This window comes from Cynocephalus volans, chromosome 6 (assembly GCF_027409185.1).
Source record: "Cynocephalus volans isolate mCynVol1 chromosome 6, mCynVol1.pri, whole genome shotgun sequence".
Classification (NCBI taxonomy): domain Eukaryota; kingdom Metazoa; phylum Chordata; class Mammalia; order Dermoptera; family Cynocephalidae; genus Cynocephalus; species Cynocephalus volans.
Window position 1 is genome coordinate 159,574,450 of NC_084465.1, and position 27,436 is coordinate 159,601,885.

General features: G+C 42.2%; 1 protein-coding gene across 5 annotated transcripts in view; it reads left to right on the top strand.

Annotated features, from left to right (window-relative positions):
- FAM120A (family with sequence similarity 120 member A) overlaps nucleotides 1–27,436 on the top strand; it is a 101,769-nt gene that overhangs the window by 60,858 nt on the left and 13,475 nt on the right. For 2 of the 5 annotated variants that reach the window (XM_063098972.1, XM_063098975.1), the window contains 6 exons: nucleotides 3,406–3,493; nucleotides 5,815–6,042; nucleotides 8,682–8,856; nucleotides 10,506–10,589; nucleotides 19,422–19,671; nucleotides 24,546–24,660. In XM_063098972.1, the coding sequence (XP_062955042.1) occupies nucleotides 3,406–3,493; nucleotides 5,815–6,042; nucleotides 8,682–8,856; nucleotides 10,506–10,589; nucleotides 19,422–19,671; nucleotides 24,546–24,660 (940 nt within the window). Of the gene's footprint in view, nucleotides 1–3,405; nucleotides 3,494–5,814; nucleotides 6,043–8,681; nucleotides 8,857–10,505; nucleotides 10,590–19,421; nucleotides 19,672–24,545; nucleotides 24,661–26,022; nucleotides 26,078–26,225; nucleotides 26,400–27,436 lie in introns of those variants that run through there. The other 3 variants (XM_063098976.1, XR_010023831.1, XM_063098974.1) reach the window with 3 other exon arrangements.

Consider the following 27,436-nt stretch of genomic DNA (forward strand, 5'->3'; position numbering starts at 1 on the left):
TAAAGCACTTTCTCCATTTACGACACTGTTCCTAAGAACCTGAATGTGGGACATTAGCTTAATTAGGGGCAGGAGGAGACTGTACCTATTGGTGTCTGTGTAACTCTTGTGGTTTCCCTGGGCAGGGAAGTCAGATAATCCTGCTTCTGTAGAAGGACAGTGCCTGGCCAGGGCTGAGCCCTGCATGACAGTTCTGAGCACCTAGCAAGTAAGGCCAGGTCCTCCTGCCACTCCTGCCCCTCTGGCCCCACCCTCCTTTCTTACAGTGACAGAGAGCCTCCCACTCGCTTCTGTTCTTTGCCCTGTTAAGTCGGGGAGCAGAGAGAACTGAAAAATTTATACATGTTGAAAATCACCTTTGCTTAGTTTGACCATATCTGTGACTTTACACCTCCCTCCCCCACAGATACTTCTACTGTGGATTGATTAGATCTTTCACCTTTCTTAATGTAAAGACTTATTTCTTCCATTTTGGTTTTATTTGCCTCTGCTCTTTACTATTGACAAAGAAGTCAGCTTTTAGTCAATGTTCCCTTCCTACCGTGTACCCCAGCAGTCAGGAACATGAGTGACGAGTTACAGGTTGGTATACTCGGTATAAAGGAACACCAGTACCTTTCCATCCTAGCATCACCTACCTGCTGTCTAGGAAAATGCGGAGAAGAAATCATTCAGGGAGTAGAATGGTTTGCTATCTTTGACAGGCTTTCTTGTTCCTAGTGAAGTAACACCTTACAGCACCCCTATGGCCTGCAGGATTCCATCGTGGTACTGGGCTCCGCCAGCATGGTTGGCCTGTCAGAACGGTCCTTGCTGTTGCTTGCTGCATGTGTGCTTGCTGCACGTGCGTGTGTGAACCCTCCGCAGGTCGGGCTCTTTTGGGGACAGCATGTGGCAGTAGTTTGGAAAAATGGGCCTGGGTTTGAATACAGTTCCCTTTTTGTGTGACTGTGAGTAAATTTCCTTCTCTCTGAATTTCATCATTGAAGATGTATTCCGTAGGGGTGTGGATGAGATTCTGTGAGGGTGTGGGGTTTCTGCGCAGTGCCCTGTCCACCATGATTCCTATTCTCCCATGCCTGTGCCAGGCCAATCCCAGCATGTCTCAGCACAGCTCGAGTTAGTGCAGCATCTGGTTTATTTCAATGGCTCTAAGTATGATTTTAAGATACTATCAGTTGTGTAAAATGAAATAAAAAAGTATATAGAAGTATTCTAAAGTCTAATCCATCTGTTCTTCAAAGCAAGGCATTTGTTGTATTCAAATATTTTCTTAAGTTGTAACGTAATATAGTTATCCTATTGAAATATATTGAACTTCTTAAAAACTGGGTGTTGTCAAGATGCTTTTCAGGCAGAACTTTAGATTTTATGGTATGATCATTAGAAAGTCATGAGCACCCAGATTATAACATTATTTTATTTTTAGTTTGATAGTCTGTGTAGAACAACACTAAGATTTGCAAGTGTAGGTTCTGTGTAGTCTCAGGTGGCATAGGCAGTGGTGGTTTAGCTCTCCTGTGTCAGTAGAGAGGCATGTCCCTTCCTAACGCACAGCCTCCCTGCTCAGCTGTTCTGGTGCACACTCCTTGGGGCCGGCCCCACACTCACTAAGGACAGGGGACTGGGGCAGGGGGGCTGCATGTCTACTAAGCATTCCAGGTGTGTCTCACTCTTAGCAACAGGTGAGAATCTTTGCTGCTGTTCGTGTCATATAAAAATCAAGCAAGGTTTGTGCCATTATTGTCATATACTGTTAGGCCGTGATTAAGTCATTTAGTGTCCCCTGCATTTCCCCATCATATTTGTCAGGGCAGTTACAGAGCAGCCGGTGTATAGATTCACATCCTGATCAGCACATACTCAACCAGTCATTGACTGGGTTCAACCTCCTGAGACTTTGTCCTATTGCCAATCCCTCTTAGCCCTCTAGGAGCTGCTTTCTCTTTGCTCTGAGCTCTCCAAATGCCTGGGAACATGGACGTGATGGAATACCTTTTCATGTCAGGTGTGTGTTGTCCTGGGCTGGAAGGGCCCATCGTGTGACCAGGATTGAGGAGCTGGAACTAGGCTCTGAGGTGCCACCACCTGGGGTAGGACTCTTGGTTTAAGATGGATGGGACCATCTTCTCATCTTTACTCTTCTTTCTATAGCCTTTTAGAAAGGCAGAGCTAAAATAAAGACTGTTGAGAAATAGAATTAGTGGGTCTTGAAATCTCTCCATCTGTCACATGGCTCAGTTACGAAGGCAAGCCAGTTGACCGTAGTACCCCATGCTGGTGTGCCCTGTGGCCAGCACTGGTTTTTAGAAGGTAATCTGGGCACAGAGCCCTGCAGTGGAGGGGCAAGTGCAGAGACCAAGTGCCCAGAGGTTCCCCAGCCATTTCCACCTCAGAATCACCCCATCCACTGTGGCTCTGGTGTGGTGGTGTGCCCTGCCAGCCCTGCTCAAACCCCTGGCACATCCCTGCTACCTATAGCTACCTACAGGACAATTTCACATTTGCCTGAGGACTGTGGTAACTGTCCCATTTACATTGTGGCCCATATACACAAGTGAAGGAAGAATGTATGAAATAATGCTTATTCAGACAACTCATTCTGGTCTGTTCCATTCCAGTTTTTAGAGTGCTAATTAAACCCACTAAATTGTTTTCCCAGGCTAATGGGTCACAACGCAGTTTTAAAATAATGCTGTTTGAAGTCCCTCATTTTGGCATTTGAGACACTCTATGATCTTCCCCATTGCACCCTATTTTTTTACTATTTTGCCAAATAAAGTCATTCCCCAAGTAAGTTTCTATTGACTCCCTGTTGTGTAAACTCACCAAGTTTATTCCATCTCCTTCTGCCTTCAGTGCACCTTCCTTGCCCTTTTGAATCTCAGTTGAGTTGTACCCAGCCTTAGCTCTAATGCCCCCCTTCTAGTAGGCTGGAGTGCCCTTAGTGTATTGTCACTGTAAATACATTTGTTTATAAATTATGTGTAACATTCGATCCAGATAACACTTATACTGCCTGGTACTTGTCAATTAAATGATGTGGTTCTTTACCTTGTCTCCCCATGACAATTGAAAGTTCCTTCAGAGCAAGGCATACCTTTGTTTCCTCTGCCCTCCATGGTGTTAAGCACTTCACAGACCATTTTTAAACTGCTTGGTGACTCCTATGTTAGGTGTTTGATAGTTTCTTTTCCATAGTAAGTGGTTATCACCTACCCATTTGAAGCAGAATTATTTCTAGAGATAACTTTTGGGAGGGGGGATGTGAGATTAGTAAAGCCTGAAAAGAATTTTTACTATTATTATGAGTCTGTAGACTTAGTTGAGTCCCTTCTTATCATGGTGAGCTTGTTTGGTTAAGTGGTCGATAGTAATCAGTAATTTTGTTCATTTTATGTTCAGCCATATCAGCGGGAACAAGATTGGCTGGGAGAAGACAGGAAGCCACTCGGAGCCTCAGGCACGGGGAGACCCAGGAGACCAAACAAAGGTAGAAAGTCTATCCTTTTATTCTTTTAAGTTCTGGCTCTTTACCTATGTTGTATTAGTGATCGATTTAAAGAAGAGTCCTCTCTCTTTTGAGCATGACGTCCAGTCATATAAACCTTTACACAGGGATGGGAAGAGAAGGAAGAGTTCAGAGCTGTGCCCGGCCTGCCTGTCGTCCAGCATGGGGGCCACTGTGCACACCCCTCCCCGTGTATTCTCTCGGTGTCATCTTGGACACGGGGCTTAGAGCCTTCCTGAGCTCCTGCTTCGGTAGGGTTTTTGTGAGAATGAACTGGGAAAGCACCTGGATATGTACATTAAAAATGGAAATCAATGAAATTTCATTTCCCCCCTTTTTAAATACTTCTACCTGTTAGAAGTGATCTCTAGAGATATCTTTTTAATTTGCAAAGCATGTCTTCCACACGTGATCACCAAGAAGGGTCAGGTCTCCTCCTTTATTTACAGGATTGCCTGAATATCAGAAATTCATTTAAAACTCTTAAATGGTCTTACTGTTGAATGATTGTCCTGCAGAAAAAAGCAGTGAACATGTTTCGTGGATACCTTTTATTTTTAAAGCACCTTCCAAAGCACTTTGAGTTCTTTTATGTCTATATTCTTGTGGAATGGAGTATAGAAAATACTAGTGAATTATGTGAGTTATTCTTCTTAAGACTTAAGTTTAGCACTTTTATTTTAGAGGATAAAATTAAACACTTAATTACATACCGTTATAAAGAATACATTTTGTTTAAAAACAGAAAAATTTATATGTCTCTAGAGTGGCACTAAATCAAGCAATAAGCAGTTCTTATTTCCAGCGTTTATTCTGATAAAGAACAAAAAAGTTTATTGTGCAAATAATAAGTGCTCTTGGGAACAATTCAGACTGTGCTAAAGCACCTCCCATCTTCCTTTCCTTTCCTCAACCCCACTGCCTCATGATAATCCATCACTAAATTAATAATTTGGGGTCTAGACTTTTCGTGTCCATACAGTCCATGTTTTGATGGTTGGTTGTAACAGAATAGTATTTCCACCTAACAGTATATCATGCATATCTATCTGTGTCACTATCTGTAGATCTGAGCCATTGTTTTTAACGGGATTAGCTTTTTTTTTTTTAACCTTTGAGTTTTGCTTGCCTATTATTAATTTGGGGCTTTTGGTGCCAACCACTGAGCTGTCCCAGGAAGCACCCTGTATTCTTCTGAGCTGGGGCAGTGTGTGGCCTCGGGCTTCGGCCATGTAGCACCCCACATCTGCAGCCAGCCCAGCGATGACCACTGAGCAGCAACAAGAAGGGCTCCGGTTCCCGAGCTGGGGAGGTAGGAGGCGAGGGCTTTTGCCACACACCCCCTGACATCTGCACCCAGCGTGGCAATGACCAAGCCACTGCTGGAAGACCCCCGGTCTCCCCTCTGGGAATGTGGGGGATGTCACAGTCCTCAATCCCACCCCTCCTCCTTCCTCCTTCTTCCATCACATTTCCTTCCCCTTTCCCCTCTCCCCCTCCCTCCCAACTGCTCTGCAACAACATCATAGAATGTAAAAAAAAAATTAATAAAAAACCCAAAAAACACAAGTTACATGTGAAATAAATATATAAATAAAATGTAAAGTAAATGTATCAGTAAAATCTAAATAACAGGAAAATCCTTGCTACGTTTGCCAAATAAACACAATACTATTTAAAAAAAAAAATTGGGGCTTTGTAATGACTACAGAGAATGCTTGGGTTTGGGTTTCTGTTTTTTATTTGAATGCCATCTGTGCCAGGGAAGAACAAGATCGAGCCAGGTGTGGGTTGCAACCCCAGTTCTGTGAATTAGTGGTCTTGTAACTGAGGTCAAATTATGTAGCCTCTCCAAGTGTTGGTTTTTTCATCTGTAGAGAGACTAGGCAAGATCTTGAGGAAAGCAGAAACACAGAGGAACAGAGCATGCGTGACAGTGCAGTTGCCAAGAGCTGAGGCCCGTGTGTGGGGCCTCTTCCTGAGATGGGTCCTTCAGGCTCCTGCCCCCATGCCCCCAGCCAGAGGGCACATGGGGATACACAGAGCAGCTGGGAGCAACAGGCCCAGTCTCTTGTGGCACAGTGGATGCCTATGGTGTTCTGGGAGTGAGGCTATCCGAGGAGGGGGATTGGATCAGAGCACTCTCTACCTCTCTTTAAGATGGCACTAAATCTGTTCTCTTCAGACAGGACTTGTCCTTGTACCCTCTGTGTTTGGCAAGTGGACAGGCACCTAGCACACTTTAACTTAATGAAGATGTAACACACACTCGTTTTTCCTCCCTCCTACCCTTTGCTCTGTAGGCAGAAGGTTCATCCACTGCCTCTTCGGGAAGCCAGTTAGCCGAAGGCAAGGGGAGCCAGATTGGCACTGTCCAGCCCATCCCATGCCTCCTGTCGATGCCCACCAGGAACCACATGGACATCACCACACCTCCCCTGCCCCCCGTCGCGCCCGAGGTGCTGAGAGTGGCCGAGCACAGGCATAAGAAGGGGCTGATGTACCCCTACATCTTCCACGTCCTGACAAAGGTATTATCAGAGGATCCCTGGAGTGGCTTCTGTTATTTGACAGGTGGTCGTTCCTGTGGGTGTTTTGTCCTTTTGTCCTCCTTTGAATCCTTTTTCTATCTTTAAACTATTTGAAACAAATTTTACTTTCTCATTTCTAAATATTGAACAAAAGATGAAAATTTATACCTGTAAATACAACTTTAAAATACCTTGTGAAAAGTCTCACTTTCCCCTTCAATTTAGTATAAAATATTTTTGAAATTTTTAATGAAAATAATCACACGTAACATTATTTAATGATTTGTAATTAATTTTTTAAATTTCAATTTCAGAATTTCTTACACCATATGCTGTAATGTCAGGTTTAATTCTAATGTCAGGATATAGTATCTGATTTCTTTATTATTGTCCTTAGAAAATAATGTCTCCCCTTCTGAGTGGCTAATAGTGCTTCAGTTATTCTGTCTCATTGAGTGCAATTTTAATAGTGCTAAAAGAAAACAAATGGAATATAGGCTTTTCTTAACAATGTGCATGGTCAGAAAATGCAATTATCTTTTTATATAGTGTGATAATTTGCTTTATTAATGTCTTGCCAAATGTATGCTTAAATATATACGTATAGATATAATATACATTTAATGTGACATTGTTTTTTAATCTTGCTGTCTCAAATATATCTGTGTGTTTTTAAATTTCCTCAGTGCTGTGTAGTCTTTATGTTGGCACTTACAATCATAGACCCTCAATTTAACAAGTTATCTCAGTTATCAGATTTATCATGCAGAATTGGCTTATTATCATGTGTTATTAACATGTTTTTATCAATACTTATACCACCATATATAACCGGACTTTTTTCTATTTTCTGCAATCTATCTGTGGTTTATAAAACAGAGTCAGTAAATACAAAAGGCACTCCTATTCCACAGAACACCCCAGGTGGACTTCAGCTGTTAATTGGCTCATCCAAACATTGCTTAATTTTATAAATTAAAGGACATGAAGAATATTTAGCTAGTACTATTTACTCAGCTCCTTTAATTTATTTTTTAGTTGTAATTGTCTCCAGATCTCATCCGTTATTTGATATGGGTATGCCTGTATTGTATCACTTTTCAGATTATGGTTGCAAGGTAAGCATTTTATTTTTCAGGTTCAACATAAATTATAAAGGGTAAGTGAAAAGTTATGGAAGAGGATTTTGCTGAGTGTAAGGGACCAAAGTTTTGGGAAGACATCTTTCAAAATAATGTGTAAAGACATAGCACCTGTTCCCTATGGGGCTGTTTGTGATGTAAGGTCCCTGGAGCCACCTGCAGTGTCCACACTGCAGGTGTGAGGCCTGGATGGGTGGTCAGATCTGTACGAGGGCTGCAAACTGCACTGACAGTCTTCTTCAACAGTCAAGGAATTCGAGGGCAGATATTGATAAAATGACTGCGGTTGAGGAAAGTAAACTTAACTGTCTTTTCAGATTTTAAAATGCTACTTAAAATTTTTTGGTATATAGGGAAAAGTTTAGACTATAACACATATTATCCTATGAGCTGAATAGCTCTGGTATTAAATTGTCCAGGCCAAGACATTTGCAGAGAGATGAAGCTTTATGGTGATGTAGAGAATTACCAAAGCATCATAACACTAAGAGAGGTATTCCCTAGAAGAACACAAGTAGCTAGCGGATTAGAAGTTGAAAGTACTGAGTACAAGAGGAAGACTGTTTTTGAAATTAAATTTATGTGAAAGAAAGGTAAATGTTACAAAATTATTATTAAAAGAATATATACCAATAGATTTAATAGATGTCGAAGATCATAAATGTATTTTTATGTTGTTATGAATGTCTGGAAATAAAATTCCTTGCAAACTATCTTGAGATATATCTTGATGCCATAAAATACCCAAGACAGGTAACCACAGAATTTTGGCAGTGATCTCAGCTGCTGAAGGCCACCATCAGTCATTTATCTCTTGGTGACATGTTCTTGAGCCACGGGAAGTTCTTGCCATGTTGGCCCTGGAACATGAACAAGGTGGGGTGCTTTCATTTTTTGCCGTAGCAGCTCTTGGTGTCCTTATCTGCAGTAGACATTTATTGAACACCTACCACACTATGGCAGAAGCCTAATACATATTTAAAATGGAGAAATCTCTTAGGTAGATCATCTTCAATATGTGGTAATTTTTTATGGAAGACCTTGGTAAAGAAAATTTGACCATTTTATTTTCAGTATAATCAGTTTCTTGGATTGCATATAGGTCAGTGAAAATTATAAATTTTGTTACATGACCATTCTGACTCTCTAAATAAAAGTTTCAGTTTCTCAACATTTTCTATGGTTTTTGTTGTCTGATGTTATCTTTCTAGACTGTTTCAAAGACTTTGGATTATCTATGTGGTTTTCTTTTGTTCTTGGCTTCAGATTAAAAATAAAATAATGTAGATTTTATTTTGATTCTTTGAACATATGTTTTGACCACAGCCTGCCAAATGAATTCTTCCTAAACATCTTGATGTAGGCAAGTCATTAAGCAATTGATTTGGAATAGAATTGCAATGTCATAACTGGAGATAATACAGTATATTTCTGTGAGTTTATTGTAAATTCAACATGAAAAATGTGCAATATTATTCTGCTTTCTTCCATGCAAAGGGTGAAATCAAAATTGCTGTTTCTATTGAAGATGAAGCCAACAAAGACCTGCCTCCAGCCGCCCTGCTCTATAGGCCAGTTCGTCAGTATGTTTACGGAGTCCTGTTTAGTTTGGCAGAAAGCAGAAAGAAAACTGAGAGACTTGCTTTTAGAAAGAACAGACTTCCACCAGAATGTATGTACTGTAAAAATCCATTGTTTGTTTTCCTCGGTACTTCGTAATCTCTTGTGCATTTTCTAAAACCTTAGAAGAATCATGACTGAGTTGACCCGAGTGCCTCCATGTAAAGGAGGTGGGCTGTCATCGGGGTAGTAGGCCAGGGTAGAGGCTCTTAGAAAAGGAGGGGAAGCACAGACTTTCTTCCTCAGTAACGTGCCAGTTATGATGTTTATTCGGTAAAATAATAAAACAGCAGGTTCACACTTTAAACTGAATGTTGATCTGAAAACAGTCTTGAATTGCCGTGCTCTCTAATTACCATATCCTAGTAATCAGGACAAGTGTGTGTCTGTGCTCTCCTCTTTATGAGGTGCAGATCTGTTCTCTCCAGACGTCCTGTGTTCTGGAGAAAAGTTGTAACAGGTCTCTGTGAGCTACCTATGTGCTCCTGGAGTGCCGCAGTGCACAGCTCTGCAACGATAGAGGTGGCCCTGGGACCCACGCGGATCATCGCAGGATTGCAACAATTGACCTCAGAGTCCTGTGAGATGGTTTGTCCATGCAGCGGCAACTTTGGGATGCAGGGTGAAGGCAGAAAGTATTGTGTGAAATGTTGGTCAAAGTTAAGGTCAAAAGCATCTTCCTTCATATTCTAGCAGGCCTGTGTAATATTTTGGGAAAGCCATGCTTTTCTATTCTAGGTAATTTTATCTCTTGATGTAAGGAATATAAAAGTCACTGTATATTTACTAGGAAATATGGAAAATGTCCCCCAAACATAGTCTAAAATAAGAATACTGTGAATTGTGGAAATTGTTAAGTACTAGATCGTGCTTTATACCAGGGATGTTAAGTTCCAGATTCCCTGCCTATATGGTGGGTCAGTGCAGGCCTTGTGAGATGGTGAGGCCCATTGTCAGCACCCACTGACTACGCACTCTGAGCTGTGGAACCTTAAACTACATTCAGGAGGTTCTTAAATTTTCTGTTTGCAATTACTATGACAAAATTGAAGTCTGCGGGGCTTTCAGATGAGGTGCCTCTTGCCACCCTTCCCTGGAGGTGGTTGTACTGAGAGTGCTTGTGTTGCTGGTGCTGACAGAGGGCCCCATGTTCCCCCTCTGTGTCCTTGATGACTGAAGATTCCATCTGGAACACTGAGTATTGTATATGACATTCTTCTCAAATGTCAAGGACATGCTTAAATGTACATATTCTCATTATTTTCTCACATTGTGTGGTTCATTTGCTCACAAGGAACATTTCCTACTTTGCACATAGCCAGTCACTTGGCCCACCCTGTCACTGCCCTTCAGTTCTCCTATGGCTTGACTGGGCTCTGAAGGCCACTTTGCTCTGTTGGTCCTTCTTCTCCTGGGCCTGGCATGCCTGTGTTGCAGGCCCTGTCCGGTCCCATCTTTTGTAATGTCTAGGCTGCTGCAGCCCAGCCCCTTTGTCTTTACTTCGAAGCACTGTGCTGGCTTTGTGGTAGAAGGTATTCTTTTTTATTCATTTGCTTACGTGTTCCAAGAACAGAGTCACCTTTACACAGCAAACTCCTCAAGGAGTTTCCGTTGTTCACCACCCCAGGTTAAATATGAATGGACTCCGTGGCCTCTGTGCCATCCTGTGGGGTTGGACATGACTTTCCCTGTTTCCTCCAGTTTCAGGACTTCTGCATCGTAGGTGTGCCATGGTGCCCCATGTGCTCAGAAAGCAGAGTCTTGACCCCTCATGCCCTGCTTCAGGTCAGTGGCTCTCATGACTTATGGTGCTTCCCATGAGGGAGCAAGCCTGTTTTGTGCCTGGGGGAGGCCATCCAGTAGGGAAGGCAGTAGAGAAGGCAGGGGAGGGAAGGGGGTAGGGAAGGCGGGGGAGGAAAAGTGGGGGAGGGAGAGGAGGGAAGGCCTTCTGAGGGTCGAAGTACACAGAGCTCGTGGGACAGAAGGAGTTGCTGGAAGCCAGGCAGGACCACGGCTTTAGGGGGGTTAGTCTCTCCTTGACCCTGCTGTAAGCAGGCAACTCCAGCTGGGGTCAGAGGTCACAAGAGTGGCTCCATCAAGGGAAGAAAAGTCAAGAAGGGTTGGGGAAGTTTGGGATGACTCAGGCCTCAGATGTGGGTGCCATTCACTTAAGTGGAGGTTGAAAGGGACCACAAAAGGGGCTGGAGGCAGCAGGCTGCTCCAAGTCTCTTCAGACGTGGCTGAGATGGCCAGGAGAAGGCGGTAGCTTCAGAGTGAGAATTTGTCAGGGGTTGTGGTTTTCCCTTCCTTCCCCCCGCCCACCCCACCCTTCTAAGGATGGAAGACTGAATAATTTGGTGATTGTTGTGTTATTTTTTTGACCAATGAGATGGATTTAGTTGGGGAGAGATAAGATGAGTGTATCGGAGAGAATAGGAAAAAATGAGGAGGTTCTGGATAAGGAGGTGTGGTGGTAGTCAGGTTCGGTGGGAGGGAGGAAAAGAGGAAGGAGTCCATGTCTGGAGCCACCTTTCTTGGTGAAGGCAGGAAGAATTGAGAGTAAGGACATCTCAGGTTTGGTTTGGGAGTGTGAGCCAACTAGCTTAGTACTTTTAAATGGTAAATGAGGTTTTAAAAGTGATTTTATAAACATTTATGTCTATTACTGTTGTATGTGTTACTCTCAGAGGAATGTCTAGCAGGCAATGAAAAGCGAATGAATAATTGATACAGGTACATGGCTTACTGGAGATGCAGGTCTGAAGTTTGGTGTGTTAGAAAATTAAACTCACTGTGTGAGTGTGTGCATAGTTGCTGGGGCTCTTTGAAAGGTCAGTGCTAAACAAATTGCAGCCTTTTCTGCTCAGGTGATTTATGAACTTCAGTTTTGACTATTCCGTAGAGATGGAAGAGCCATTGAAGCTTTGGCATAATTGATGTTTCTGTTTAGATAGATGCATTGGATAGTGATGTGTGGACTGAACTGAAACAGAGATGAAGCCTTTAAATGGGAAAGAAAGGGCACGTTCAGATTAGCCTCACCTAAGCAGGGTCAATTACACCCCTGGAATTTAAATGTTTAGAGAAAAATATTATTAATGTGTTATGACAAGTATATTTCTGAATGGAAAAGGTGTGTAAATTTGGCCTCTGAGTTTAAAAGTTGAGAGATATTAGTACTGTAATTTCAGTGGGTGATATTTTTATGAGCAACTCTGGAATCTAGGTCTTTATGGGGAGCTGATAAAATTGAGCCTGTTTCAGGCATTAGTTACATTCCTGAGGGGAAAACAAGTCTGTAACAAAGGTTTTTATGTTAGTAATACATACATCCCAGCTGATTATCACTCTAATTGGAACACTGCCTCTCCACAAGGGAAACTTTTGTCCTGAGAATCTCTTGTGATTGCTGGGCCTGAATTCTCTCAACTTGCTCACGTGCACCGCGTGATCTTCTCACGCACACGGACAGCGCGTGCACTGACATGCCTCCCTTCCAACTTGTTCTTACACTTCAGCTGACTAAATGCAGGGTCTGCTCAGGCCATGGGTTTAGGCCTCATTACTTGAAATACTTATTAATCCATTATACATTTTAGTATTATTAAGGAGAATGCTGTAGCTTCTTGACACTCTGAATGTGATGGGAAAATGTCTGATCATGCTGCAATGAAGCTGACTTGAAAGGTTTCTCAGGAGTTCTTGGGTGACAAGATGGAACTACGATTGATGATTGTATTTGAATCTTGTTGATATGTGCTGTTTAACCTGTGGTCACTCTTGGGCCACATGTAGGTTAAATGAAATCCTTGGCCCAGTAGAAGGAGAGCCAGAAGCCACAGAAAGAGTCCTGGGCAAGCAGGTCCCTGTGAGGGATTGCTCTTAACACCCTTGGCTTTCCTTTGTGGTCTGGCCATAGAGGCCTCTGCAGGTGGGCTCCACAGTGAGCCTGCCACTCAAGCAGCGGTGCAGCCGTTTTTAAATGAGACGGTTGTGTTCTAAAGTAGCTTCAAGATCTGATGTATACAAGTGTATGATCCTGTTAATGGTCACTGGAACAATAAAGAATTGCCTAAGACAGCTGCCTTATTATCAGAGAGAACTATTCGAAGGGCATAATGAAGTCATGAGGGTTATTTAAAAATATTTTACTCTCACTAGATTTAAGACATGTACTTATTTCAAAATCTAGTCTTAAAGTATTCATAATTTACAGTTAGTCATCATGTGACTTACCAAAGTTTCATTTTTAAAGTCATTGTATGGTTAAAGTAGGATATCAGACTCTTAGAAAATCCCAGCCTTTGGAAAGTCATGTTGAATTACATGCTGGCAGTTTATTTTTTACTCCTTTCTGTTCGTCCCTAGGGCCTATTAAGAAATTCATCAGAAATCGCTTATTGTGGCAGTGTGCTCTGTGGAATTCTCAGTCTTCCCAGTGGGGCGTGCTCAAGAGAGCCGTTGACACCAGGTGCTGACTGGTTCCCATAGATGTGACAGGTGGTGACAGTAGCAGCTGCTGTTGGGGGTGAGGGGTGAAGCCCAGGGACCTGTTTCTGTTATAAAGGCTGGGCCTGGAGATAGGAGCCCAGAGTCTTAAGTCACAACTCTGGGCTTTGAGGCCTTTGCCACGTGCAAGTTCCTTAGACTTGCTCCTGCAGTGGAAGTGGCTCTGTGCACCTTATCTTCCTACTGCCGTCCTTGGAGTCTTTGGTGCCCCAAAGGCTTGTCCTTTCTCAGCCACCCCCAGTCACTAGGGTTCTCTCCAAGGGCCAGTGGGAAGGACTGCAGTGGTGTGGGGATAAGCAAGAGAGGGTACAGGGCCTAAGTGTTAAAAGCTTAGTGTAATGAGTAGTCTCAGCTGTAACTGAAGAGCGAAAAGTTCAGGAAAGTAAAGCTCAGTAATCTGTGCATTTTTATTCAACATCATCCACTTAATAAGTTTTCTTGCCTTGCATTTCCTATAACTAGTCTTTCCCAGTGCCTCAGAATTAAGTAAAACAAACAGGCTTATAAAACGTAGATGGACATAAATTATAGACATTGAGGTAAATTTTGGAACTAGGGAGCAAGTTTATAGACTGTGAGTATTATTTTTATAACGGATTTTCCTATATTTATTCTTATACTTTTAAACTATATAGAAAGCTGAAAGGAACATCGATTTTCCTGGTCTGATTTGCTTTAGAAATATTTTTGGTTTGATCCCTGTACCGGCCAGCCACAAAAAACAACTAAAATAGAAATGTTTTTGTTTGTGCCAATAATTGGGACTGCTAATTAAAAATAAGTCTGTTCACTGTGGATTGTATTATAAAACAATACACTAGTTAATTAACATTAATGTGCTAGTTTAATATGTCTCCTCACATTGGTTATTGTGAACATTTTCCCCATGATTTCTATGAAGGCTATTTACAAATCAATCTGAATTTTTTTATTCTACAAAGCCACAGAACTTTGAGTGGACCTAGCACAAGAGATGGTTGCTTAGGAAGGTGAATTATGTGACAGGCCAGGCCGTGATGTTAGTCTTTTCGTTTAATACTTATTTTACAAGTCCTTCAACTTTTGAGTTTCTAATACACTGGGAATAGCATGCAAGGGGAGAATGAGGAACGTGAGCAGTGTTTACCTACATGTCTGTAATACCATGTTCTGCTATGCGTCCTGTGGCCTACTAAGCATTTATGTTTTTGTGGACAGTGGGCTGCTCCCAGTCTCAGATATCAAGGTTTTATCTCTGAGAATTGTGGGGGGTACTCATGGGTGTGTCAGCCCCGCTGGCCCCACCTTCTGCCCATGCTGGTGCTGTTTAGAGGTCAGCAGACACTATTCTGTCAGAAGGAAAAAATGGCCTTTATTGTGTCTATTTTTCTGTTTCTCCTCTGATATGAAGGAGCTGGAGTTTTTTGTTGTTATTTATGTTTGTTTTCGTAACAACCCCAGGAACGCTCAGCAAGTAAAACGTAGTTCATTCCCAAATGCACATGTACAGATCAAAAGTCTTGCTTGCCACAGTCTTGGAAGTCATGACCTTGCTGCATCATTTCCACACCTGTGAATACGATTTGTGCGTGCTGCAGCTCTCCCTTCCTGAGACCTGTTCAGGCATTGTTTATTAATGGTGGCATGCTGGCACTGAGCTCAGAGACATACTTTATAATGTGGCGATGAACCATGTTTATTATTCCCGGTCTGGGGTAGATCCCAAAGTCAGCATTGTAACACATTCCCGAGCTGGCTGGTTGTCACGTGTTAAATGTGGTGCTAGGAGGAGACGATGAGCCTCTGATGGAAAACATTGGGTTTTTACTGACAGCTTAAGTATGATAGTGTTTTATGGCCCCAAACTGTATTTTCAACGGGTCCTTTCTGTAAAGAAAATGCATTATAAATTTAGATTCTGGTAATTTAGAAAACCGATGCCCCAGAGTTGTTTTGGCCAATGTAGAAATTTGGTTTAGTGTAAGGTGAGGAAGACAGTCTAATATTCAGTCTTATAGAAGTAGGCTATTTCCTGAAATAGTGAACTTTCCTGTCAGTAGAGAAGACAAGAGAAATATTGTTGGGCCGGCCCGTGGCTCACTTGGGAGAGTGTGGTGCTGATTACAACAAGGCCACAGGTTCGGAACCCTATATAGGGATGGCCGGTTAGCTCACTTGAGAGAGGGTGGTGCTGACAACACCAGGTCAAGGGTTAAGATCCCCTTACTGGTCATCTTCAAAAAAAAAAGAAAGAAATATTGTTGATGGTGGTGGTACACAACATTTATTCATAGATGAACTGTATGAACTGACCTCTGGATGCTCTTACTCTTCTAAAGAAAGGCAGCATGAGCATACCTTGCTGCATCCTTCCAGATAGAGGTCATTTCATGCCACCATGCCCTCTCCACGTCCTAGACAGTGCCCGCTCAGGTGTTCTGGTGCCCAGCGGCCCTGCCACCATTGTGGGCAAGCCTACATGCTCAGGGGGCTTTGCAAAATGAAAAAAGATTACTTACTCGGATTACTGAGTAATCCCAGATTACTTCCTGTTAGCTGGCTACTTTGTGTTTGCTTATTTCCTGTAAGCTGAATATCGCAGTGAGAGCTGAGAAGTCCCCTCCTGGGCAGCAGTGACTCTTAGGAATGACCCAGGATCCTGGAGAGAAGAGGGTAGGGCAGTGCTCTGTCTCTGAAAGCTGCCCTCCAGCTGCCGCATTCAGGGACTTGTAAAGCAGGGCCACGCCTTCTTTGTTTAGCTCCTGCCACCCTTAAGGCTACTGTGTGTCAGCCTGAAAACTGGATGTCCCTTGGAATTCTTTAAGCACTAATTTTTAATTTTGACTTAATGTAAGTCATGTATCAAATATTAGTTGATCTCTCACAGTTTTTCCTACATAACAAGAGGTGTCGGGTGCTTTTTATATTTAATCATTAGGATTGTGTTGTGAAGGTATTAGCCCCTTTTCCTAGTTCCTGGAGCCAGGCCCAGGTCTGAGAACCAAAGGAGAGACCCTCACCCTCAGGCACATACACGTTCTGATCACCACCTCACCTGCACCCTCTTGTCCCAGCCCTGGCACATCGCAGGTGCTCAAAATACTTGTGAAATGATTGGTCAGAGGTTTCACAGCTGTTAAGTGATGGAATACTCAAAAGATCTCCAAATATTAGATTGTCTAAAGACAGATGAACACACCTTCTAAAAATAAGCAAGTCAAGAGCACCTCTGCATTTGGAGGAAGTCTTTGTGTTAATCACATCTATTTTCTGGTAAAGGCAGGTGTTTCCTAAATTAGATTTGAGGTCATGAGTATTGCAGATGGGCAACAAAAGTGTTTAGCACTGGTAGAGAGGACACCAATTGGCATCTGTCCCTACTGTGCCTGCAGTCTCACCTGGCACAGCGTGTGCCCTGCCAGCACTCAGACAGCCTTTGGCTGGGGTTTTGCCTCTGTCCATGTCATGAGTTCTAGTTGCAGCTCTTAAGGAGTATGTCCATCTTTCAGTCTCTGAGCTGTGTAGAGTCTGAGACACGGCATCAGGCCAGGCAAATCCAGGCACTCGGGAGGTGCTCAGAGCCCTGATGTGGAAAACTGTCAGAACCTGGAAGCTAGGGCACTACTCAGCGTTAAGACCCGTTCCTCTTCCACTTAACCTGGCCTTTGGCCTTGTAAATGAAATGTGCAGAGGGCTAACGGTTCTGAATTTGAGAATGAAAATCTTCTAACAATTTTTTTGTAGAATGAAAACAAAACCATAAATAAAATGATTGCTAAAAAATGATTAAAGAGGCGAAAACAGAGCTGATGAAAGAGAAGGAAAGGAATGATGAAGATAAAGGTGGATTTAATAAGAATGCCTCTTGGCAAGACCCCAAGGGGACTTCTGACATGTGCAGTCTGTTTTTTAAGACTCAATAAACTCATGCTGTATGTGTGTGGGGTGTGTGGGGGAGGAATGTTTGTGTGTGGTGCGTGTGTGGTGTAGTGTGGTGTGTGTGTATGTTGGCGGGGAGTGTGGTGTGTGGAGTGATCTAATAGAAACATGTTAGATTGTTGTTGGTCAACAGCTTGTGCTGTAAGCTCCCTTTGTCTGTTTTCTCTTCTTGTGGCCCAGCAGCCTTCATGTTGGATCACAGGAGGGAAGGCAGGGAGAGGGGCAGCTTGTAGGAAGACCTGCTTTGGTGATGGTGATGGTGATGATGATCCCGTATAATCTGATGCTGCCTCTGGGGAAGCTTCCAGAAACTGGGCTGGCTGTGTTGGAGCTCAGTGGGAACGCTGTGGGTATGGTTTCTTAGATTGTGCGTCCAAGGACAGGGTCTGCTTGGTAATGGAGACTTTATTGATTTTATATCTGACACCTAAAAATATTGAATAAAAACAAATAAGCGTGTATTTCTATATACATGTATATCTGTGTTTTGACTTCGATGGACTTTAAAATAAGCATTTTGAGTGTTTTAAATATTCCTTTAACATTTAAACACTAAGATATTCAAAATGTAAATGAAAGGAATTTGCCTAATGACAACAGTAACTTTCTTGTAAAAGGAAAATTTTCAGTGACTGTCAACTTGTACCCTTGTTCTGCCAAATCGGCTTCATGTGAAGGGGACACCACTTGGAGTCGGCTTTGGAAGGGCAGTCACAGAGCCCTTGCCACGATGCCAAGACCCACAATGTGTTCCAATATATGACCCTGCTACCTGACTTGTCCGGTATTGAAATGTGTTTAAGTATTTTTTTTTTCTGTTGCTGATAAACTGTATATCCAAATATCTAACTCTTGACGTTTTTGATTGCATTTTACGAGTTTCTTGTATAGCCTGACCATATTCAGAGTTGGAGTGGAACTGGAGATCAGCCAGTTACTCATTTAACTCTGTTGTAATTTTGCATTCTTTAGGATCTCTAAACTGCCATAGGCATTATTTTAGAGAAAGTGAACCCAGTTGGATTAATGTTATTTGGGTAGAATTAATATGTTGAAGATCAATTAGAGTTCCCGGTACCATCCCAATGTCTGTCCCAGCCACGGGCTGTGCAGTGTGCCATGTTAGCCCGGACAGGGCCTTTGGCTCAGGTCCAGCAGCTCACCAGGCAGGGGCCACACAGGGCCTGCTTTGGTTCTGGTGTAACTGAACTGAAGCAAGCTACTTGTTACTTATGAAGTAACCAAAGCAAGCTACTGTTTACTTAGGAAGTGGACACCCACATTTTACTGGAGGATTGTTACCTCAGTGCACTTGATGAGAAATTTTACATTTTGCTGTGCAGTGTGGATCCTCTTCACTGTATTTCCCCTGTCATTGTTTTTCCTTAATTTATTTGGAAACTATATGGGAAAAATATGCATGTTTGTGTGTTTGTAAGAATTAATCTACTCTAATAGTGGTAAAAAAAAAAAAACTGTGGATAAAAGGTCATTGTTTTTGTATTATATCAACTTAGAATTTCTTGCTTTTAGGTGAAATATTAGAGAATTTTACACTGTCTTGCTGAATATAATTACTGTGTACAGACATAATCTGGGATTTCAAAGCTTGGAATATTACTTCTACTTGTGTTTTACTAGCCAGTCTTTAAAAGAGAGTTGAACAGTTATGTGTGTTAAAGTAAGAGGTCCTTAAGCAAAGTGGCTGCCAAATGCAAATTATTTCTCAAATGTAATTTGTGAAAGTATTTATCTATGTGGAATAGAGATTAACTATCTAAATTGAATTTTTCCATGTTAAAATAATCAGATAATCACATACTTCTGTGAATTATGCAAAATGTTATTCCTAAAGCTATTAATAGATTTAAAATATTAAAATAAATTTTGTCTAACGTTCTTGATTTATACATATTAGTTATATGGGAAAATCAAGTCATGATTTGAGAAGAAATTTATTTGTGGCCTAACTGAAAATCTGAATAAGCCATTAACTGCACAGAGTAGAGGGGCATACAAGGTACTTTACACATGAGACTTCATGATTGGTGGCTTGCTGATGAGAGAATGCACTGTTACCTGCTGGGCCACGTCTTCAGACTCTAATTCTAGAGCAGTCTGTGTTTGTTAAAGCTGAAAGTAGATGATCCGGTGCATGAATGTGTCTTCTCCGGTTTTTCTTCTCTGTAGTCTCACCAGTGATCATTAAAGAGTGGGCAGCTTACAAAGGGAAGTCTCCTCAAACCCCAGAACTGGTGGAAGCTCTTGCCTTCAGGGAGTGGACCTGCCCTAACCTGAAGCGGCTGTGGCTGGGCAAGGCGGTGGAGGACAAGAACCGCAGGATGAGGGCCTTCCTGGCCTGCATGAGGTCGGACACCCCAGCCATGCTCAACCCTGCCAACGTGCCCACTCACCTCATGGTGCTCTGCTGCGTCTTACGGTGGGTGCTGGGGGTGTGGGCAGGGGTGAGGGCTGTGACCATGGGATCGAACAAGTTCTAGAAAGGATGTCAGGTTTATTCCAGATGAATCCTGTTTTTTGAAATTTGTCCTGATCCCATATTTACATATATTATAGAAATGTGGGCCATGTAAGTGCAATATATGTTTTAATTTTACTATGTGGTATATTTATATAATAGATACGTTTGGTAAACATGTAGCATGTAAATGTCGTATAATTTTAAACATGGTTTATTCTTTAAATATTGAAGAGTTTGTAGGCTATAAGGAGGGATTATATTATGTATTATTTGGAATTCTTCTATAGGGAAAATTAGTTTCTTCTTCCCCTTTCATTTATTTAGTCATTTATTGATATCAGTTTGGACCTGTGTACTCATTTTATAGGGTTAAAATCAGTTCATTTTGGGTTGTATCCAGTACTGTTACTTATCTTGCTGCCCGTGTTGTCCTGACTCTGGCTTTGGGAGCTCTTTGGGGTTGGCCCTGTGACACCACCATCCCTTTGTTTTGGGAGCACGTCCTGGCTTTTGGCCCTACAGGGTGCCTCTGATGTGTCTTGTGTCCCCCTGCTCTAGCATCAGCCCTGGTCCGTTGTCATGGGGAAGAATGTCTGGAAGCCCTGGTCTGGGTGCCGGTGGCTCCTGCTGCGGGAGTCTCCGTGTTTGGGCCCTTGCAGCTGACAGCAGCAGGTGCACGTGTAGACACTGTTGACATTTTGACGTTAATTGGAGTTGGGATGCATACTGGATGTTCATTAGGTTTTGGGGGTTGGTTTTGTTTTGTTTTGAAACAATTTCAAATGTAGTGAAAAATTACAAGTATAATACAAAATGCTTTTCTTACTCAAATACCTTAGTGTGATTTCCTAACAAACGACATTTTCCTATGTTCGTATAACCATCAGAGAGCCATCAAAATCGACCCACATTGATTCTTCAGTCCATCCTATCCTCAGGGCTTATTTTTCCAATGGTCCCAGCAGGGTCCTTTATGACCAGGAACCCACTCCCAGTCCTCTCTGCTCTCAGTGTGGTGCCTGTCTGGGGGCTCATGGTTCTGTCCCTCCTATTACACAGGCTGCTCACCCTGAGGACTAAGTGTAGGAGGTGGCTGTGGCTTCTTCATGAGAGACGTTCTGCAGACTGCTCTCAGATGGTTGGCATGCTGTATCAGCGTGGAGCCACAGCTTCCCATGTCTCCAGGGATCTTGGTCCATTGCACCGTCACTCATTTTGATTTTGATGCTGCCCTGCTCGCCTTGTCAGCTGGCCTTTGTGGTCTCTCCACTGGCCCTGTTGTTCTCTGTGCTCTTTACTTCTCTGCCGATGTTCTGCCTTCCCTCGCATCTCCCTGCCTCAGCCTGGGATCCCCACTTCTCCAAGCAGCCCAGCTCATCCACGTGGGGATGGCAGTTAGAAACCAGGCTTTCCCCATCACTGGCTTCACTGTCCCAGCCCTCCAGTGCTTTTGTGGATCCACCCCAAGGCTGCTGCCTGTGTATTGCTATTTCTCACGGAAAACAGAATTCTCCCCAGTCCCTCAATCTGGTACTGTCAGTGTCCCCTCTCCACATATGTAAGACATGGTCTAGCAGAGCACCTGACTGTCCTCCACATCCCTGACCCCAGGCGCCCAGAGTGCGGACACAGTGTGCTGGGCGCCCCTGGATGTCACATGGCCCTGTGGTATCGGGAGAGGACAAGCTGCTGTTGCATTGGTGGAGAGTGACGTCCACAGTCTTCCATCTTTGTTTTTTAGCTCGTGCTCCTTGGTGTGGTGGTACAGGGTAGTGTCGCTGTTTAGTCCTGTCTGTCATTCATTCAGCCTCTTGTTTGGCTGGTGCCACGTGGAGGCCTTGCTCTGTGCTGGACACATGGGGAGGAAACCAACTGTCTTTGTAGCTCCACCTCACACCTCCTTTCTCCTATGTGCTTGTCTTGGTGCTTGCATGGATCTCTGCCAGCTGTAGTGTGAGCCCTGCCTCAGCAGTGATCCCAGAAGCAAGTTTACAGCCTCTTCAGCACTATTCAGATGGCCACAGGCGAGACACAAGTGAATGAGTGTGGCCGTACTCCAGGAAAATTTTATTGACAAACACAGTGGCCAGCTCATGGTGTAGTTTTTCAGTTCCTTTGTAGACTGCTCTCAATTTAGATTTGACAGATATTTCTTGATGATTAGATGCAGTTCTTGCATTAGAGGCAGTACGCTGCAGAAGGGGTGCGGTGGGCTTCTACTCACACTCTAAGGCAGCTGTTGCTTCTGGTAGTGATGTTAACATTTATTGCTCAATTAAGGTAGTGTTGGGCATACATATATTTTAAATGTGACATTATAGCAGCAGTTGGGAGGGATGGGGAGAATATCAGTCAGATCTCTAGAATCCTCCAAAGCAGAGAGAGACAAGGGAGGTGGTGTCTGAGCAGAGGGTGGTGCAATGTGAGGGTGAAGGCTGAGGTCTTTAATGGGATAAAAGGTGGACAAGGTGACGAGGCCCTCATCCAAGAGCAGCTTACATTCTCATGAAGAGACAAGACATCAGACAAATACATGCAGACTGGGTTAAATCCTGGAAGAGCTTAAATCATTTAACAGAATAATGGGTGGAAGGCATGAGACCCCGAAGTGTGTTTGCTCAGAGACCTTGTAGATCCTGCCCAGTGTGTTCTGAGAGGTCGGTGGTCGAGAGGTCACTGACCGCGTCTGCCTCTGTCCTGTTGGAGCTCTGGCTTTCCCCACTCCTGTGCTTGTAAAGGGCAGTGAGAGGAGGTTACCCTGCCGTGGTAAGAAAATGAAGGCCAGGAAGGTTAAGCGACTCTCCCGAGGCCCTATAGCTGCTTGGCACATCAAATAACATTTGTATATTATACTCAATTGTGTGGAAAACCACATCTAGAGAAAAGATTTCCAGAAATTTCATAGGTAGATTTAGCCATGTGAGAGAGATCTGAAAATATTCTAAATGTACAGATAGGAATGGCCTGAATAAATGAGATGACTCAGAATAAGGCATCAGCCACTCTTAACTGTGACGCCATTCTTGCTGTCCGTGTGGTTTGGTATTTAATCTGTGTATTTACACACATATGCATTTCATACTCAGTATCCAGGCAGGCATTCAGAGGACCTATGATGAGAAGGAACTAAATGTTATTTTTGTTATAGAAAGCTGGCTAGAGGAAAAAGTAGGTATTCTGACCAACAAGGCTATTTGTTATAGCAGCTAAATTGAGTTCTGAGCGTCTTGGCTGTCAGGAAAAAATAAGAGAGGTCTTGGGAAAAACAAACCTATCCCCAAGAAGGAACCTATAGCCAGAGGGTGGGGGAGGAGGGACTGAGGAGTCATTTAATGGGGACACTGACTAAAACTCAGTAAGACAATTGTATTTAAGACTTGTGGCACTCAATTAATTGCAAAGAATGTAATTTTTGTTACTGCAGATATTGACAGTTTAATTACATGAAACCTTATATCACTTTTTAAAATATATTTGATCAAATACAGATACCACAGAAATGTAATATTCACTGTTCATTCACATTGAAATTGCATTTCATTCCTACTTTTGCCACATAATTTTACCATGAAGTGTATATGCTTTCTGTGCCTCGGTTTCCCTGTCTCTAAAATGTGATAATTGTTCCTGCCTCAATTGCCATGATAATTGGTGAGTTGACGTGTGTAAAATGCTTAGACTGATACCTGGCAGCTAATGAGCACATAAAATTTCCAGTTTGGAATTTAATTGAAAATATATCTCCTAATGAGCTCCTCCCCCTTGGTTTATATTCTTGTGGATGAATATTAATAAGTATAGGAGTGAGTTCAGAGCAGCACCATATCTGACCCTTGTTTTTAACTTAGATTTTAAACACTAAGAACACTTACTCAGCATATGAAAATGGAAAGAACTTTATTAAGCATGTCACAGTTCTCTGAACTACTTTTGAGTTATTTGTGAGAGATCACCTAGTAATATATCATTTTAAGTTATTTTTAGTGATCAGCTGGCAACTTGATTCGGTCATCCTTCAAGTTTGTCAAATGCAGAGAATTGAGAACCGTTGAACTTGCAGAAAGGTTTATGACTTAGTTGTTATGGCAGTCTGTTCACTTTCTACTTGGTGCTGTGCCTTTGCGCACCCTGGGAGTTTGTCACCAGGTGGTGCTGGTGCAGGGCAGGGAGAGATGCAGCATGGAGCTGGGGGCTGTCGGGCAGACTGCTGTGGTTGAAGTTGAAGATCTGGAAACAGATTTCCCTGCAGCTACCACACCAGGGTGCACCTGTTCTGAAGGTTGTGGTTGTCCTGTGTGTTGCTTTTCTTGAGTAGGTCTCTGCCCCCCATCGCCGTTCAGTTCTGCACCATCCCCATTTGTTCACCTGCCACTGTGGAGCCTTCAGCTGCAGAGGTTCATATAACACGTGCTGCTCTTTATCATGAGATTAACCTTTCTTTTTTGGACCTGGGGTCTACCTCCTGGGTGTCCTGGCTTGAATTAAAATGAATAAATCGTGTAAATTGGTGCTTATAGTGTACTTCCAGGGATTACATTTTTCACAAGAGTGAAGTTGTGTCAAAAACCACTGACCAGCTAGTTTGCAGTATGCGTGATTTAGTGTGCTATTTTTAATTACTCTAAAGTAAAACATTCTGATCTCTCTGGATGATGACTGTGCTTTCATTTGTAATTGGCATCATCAGTGAAAATAGAAAAGCTGGATGAGAAATCCTTATGGGCCTTGCTGGCTCACAGCATCCTGCATTTACTTAGAACCCCTTGCTAGGTTTGTCCATGTAATGGGTGATCACTCAGTAATCATGCCTCATCATTTCTGTCTCTCCTTAGGTATATGGTGCAGTGGCCAGGAGCACGCATACTGCGTCGTCAAGAGCTGGATGCCTTCCTGGCTCAGGCGCTGTCTCCCAAACTCTATGAACCTGACCAGCTACAGGAGCTCAAGGTAATCTATCAGCCGCATTTCATGGTCTTGGGAAGCCTTGCTTTGGATTTCAGTGTAACACAGCTTCACCGGGCAGAACTGCTTAGTGCACTAAACTGATATTACTAATATGATGTGAACTTGATTGCCTTCAGGGCAAAGGGAATATTTCTTTCTAGTTATGGATTTGCCATTCCCAGTTTAGAAATGATCGATTTCACTTATGTCAGAGAAAGATTTTCCCTTGTTTACCAATGGATGTTTATTCTTGTTTTTCACATCAGGAAATAAACTTGCCTTTTTTATTTTAGGAGAGGATTCCAAACCCTGGGAGGGCTTGATCTTAAGAATTTTCTAACATCTAGCCAGAATTCTTTTTCTTATTTCATTCCATTGTTCCTAATTACAACTTTAGTTTTCTCTAAAAAATATTCTTTGCCCTTCTAGTATTATAAAATCCCCTTTAAAAGACCACTTGAAGAACCGTGTTACAACATCATCCCTGTGTCCTTTTTAGTCAGTATTTACATTACATTCCTTTTAATTTTCCCTTCTAGTAATTTCTTTTGTTCTGTAATTATTTTGACAATATTGATTTTCTCCAAGTTGACACCTAATTTTTTAGCGTGCACATCTTTTTCAGTACACTTTTATTAGTTGCTGTTTTCATAATGGTTGTAATTGCTTTCTAATTTTCATACCAAATTTTAGGAAGTTCAAGAGTTTTCAAAGTTAGCTAAATTGACAGATCTGCCTTTTCTTTTTAATGTACAGGGTTTTGTTTTTTCTTTGCCATCAGTTTTTTTTTTTCCTACAGAGTTTGATTTGTAATCAGTTAATGTCTTTTGACAAAATTGCCTTCACTTTTAAATCTTTTTGCCATTCTTTATGAAGGCATTCTTTCCCTGATGAGGAATTTTAGGCTCGCTTTATAGACTTTCAGTATATGACAGTTGGTGCTTAATAAATTTGTGGTTTTCCCTAAATTATTGTATTAAATTGAATAATTTGGTGTTGACTGAACCTCCTCGACCATGTGGAGCTCACCTGAGACTTCTGATGACTTTGAAACAAGCTAGGTAAAATAACCAGACCTTAGGAGAATTCACCTCAAATTGTGTTCTTTATAGATCAAGCTTTTCTGTTTGTTAGACACAAGTTATTATTACTTTTAATGTTTTTGAATTTACATTTCTGTTTTCAATGTTCGGTCAAGTGTCCCGTCAGGCAGTGTGGCTGGTGCTAAGTCAGGTCCTTCCCTGTGCCCTCACCTGGTTTGTCTCATCACCGTCTTCGTTACAGACTGTGCTTCAGGGGGTTGGAAGTACTTTCACTAGAGTGTGGTGCCAGCCCTCTACCTCTACTCCTGTTTCTCTTATATAGATTATTCCATCAGTATTGACATCCCAGTTCTGAAAATCACACCGCCAGGTATCAGGTATGCCCACTAAGCCTTATTCACCATCAAGTTACTTTTACTCAAAGTTCATCTTATGTCCCCATATCCTTTTCATTTTTGGATCAACACATAGGATATAACTTTTGATAAACAATCCACTCTAAGCTTTCATTTTGGTTCTTTTGAGGTCTTAGTGCTTTCATGGTTTTCTCCTGATTCTTCATCTAAAGCAAGACAATTCTAGAGATGTATTCAGAAAGACATATTTTATGTGTAGTTAACTTCAGTCTCACTCATCGTTCCTCTGGGTCTTGCTTGTCTGGAGGTCGACGGTTCCCTTTAATAAGGACAGCCTACACCTGTAAGTGCTTCATTTTCATGATTAGTATAAATTGTGAAAGAACTTTGGAAAAATAACATTTTTGGGGGGGAAGGCAGTTTTGTTTTTGTGTGTGCGTGTGTGTGTGTGTTTATTTTTTTAGTTGAAGATCCTCTCAGCTATCAGATTGAGAATTGATAGTAATAATCATTATTTAAATGCTACAAAAATTCCTGTGCAGAGCTGAGGGTTCCAAAATTCAGTGACAGAAAATTAAATTTTAAAATTGCTTTTTCCTTTAGCCATTAAAGTTTTTTGACATATCAAAAGCAACAGCAGTGCTTTTCTGTAATACGACATTTCACTGCTCATGCTATGGTCAACTCTTGACTGTTGCGGCTGTTGTGTAAGGCCCTTTACCCAGTTTGTGGATTGCCCAGACTCTATTTTTCTTCTGCCATTTATTGTCCACTGTGCATCTTGCCGTCGGAAGAGGAAAAGAAGAAGACTCAGTTCTGACGGTTTGGACTCATGTTAGCTTTCTGATGGGAGGTTTGGTGGGAAAAGACATTGGAACCATGAGCTAAAATGAATTTTAAAGAACTTCATCTCATCCATGCTTTCTCTGTGCACCATGTCCATGAATAATTGAGAGTGTTCTGCATGGTTCCTTGAATGCCTGTGATGGTGATTGATGGCTCTCATTTTTTTCCTGTTATATTTTTTAAGCCCTTCTCCCAGGTTACCAGAATGAATGTAATTATAAGGTAAAGTTAGCAGTGACCCTGTGTTTAGAGGAGGGTGGGTAACGGGTGAGGAGAAGGCACTTTGTACAGATGTGATATTTATCCAGCTTCCTTCTCTCTTACTCTTGATATTCCTGTAATTGCCTTAAATTCTTTTAACAGTTTCACATGACAAGTGCAGAATATAAAAGATGGAAAATGAAGAGCTTTAAAGACAGTATTAGGGGTGTGCAACATGTCTGTGATACCAGTAAGAATTATTTTGCATATAGGTAAATATGACAAATTAAAGTAAGAGTCTGTCGCCTAGTAATTAGAAGTTGGACAAAGTAA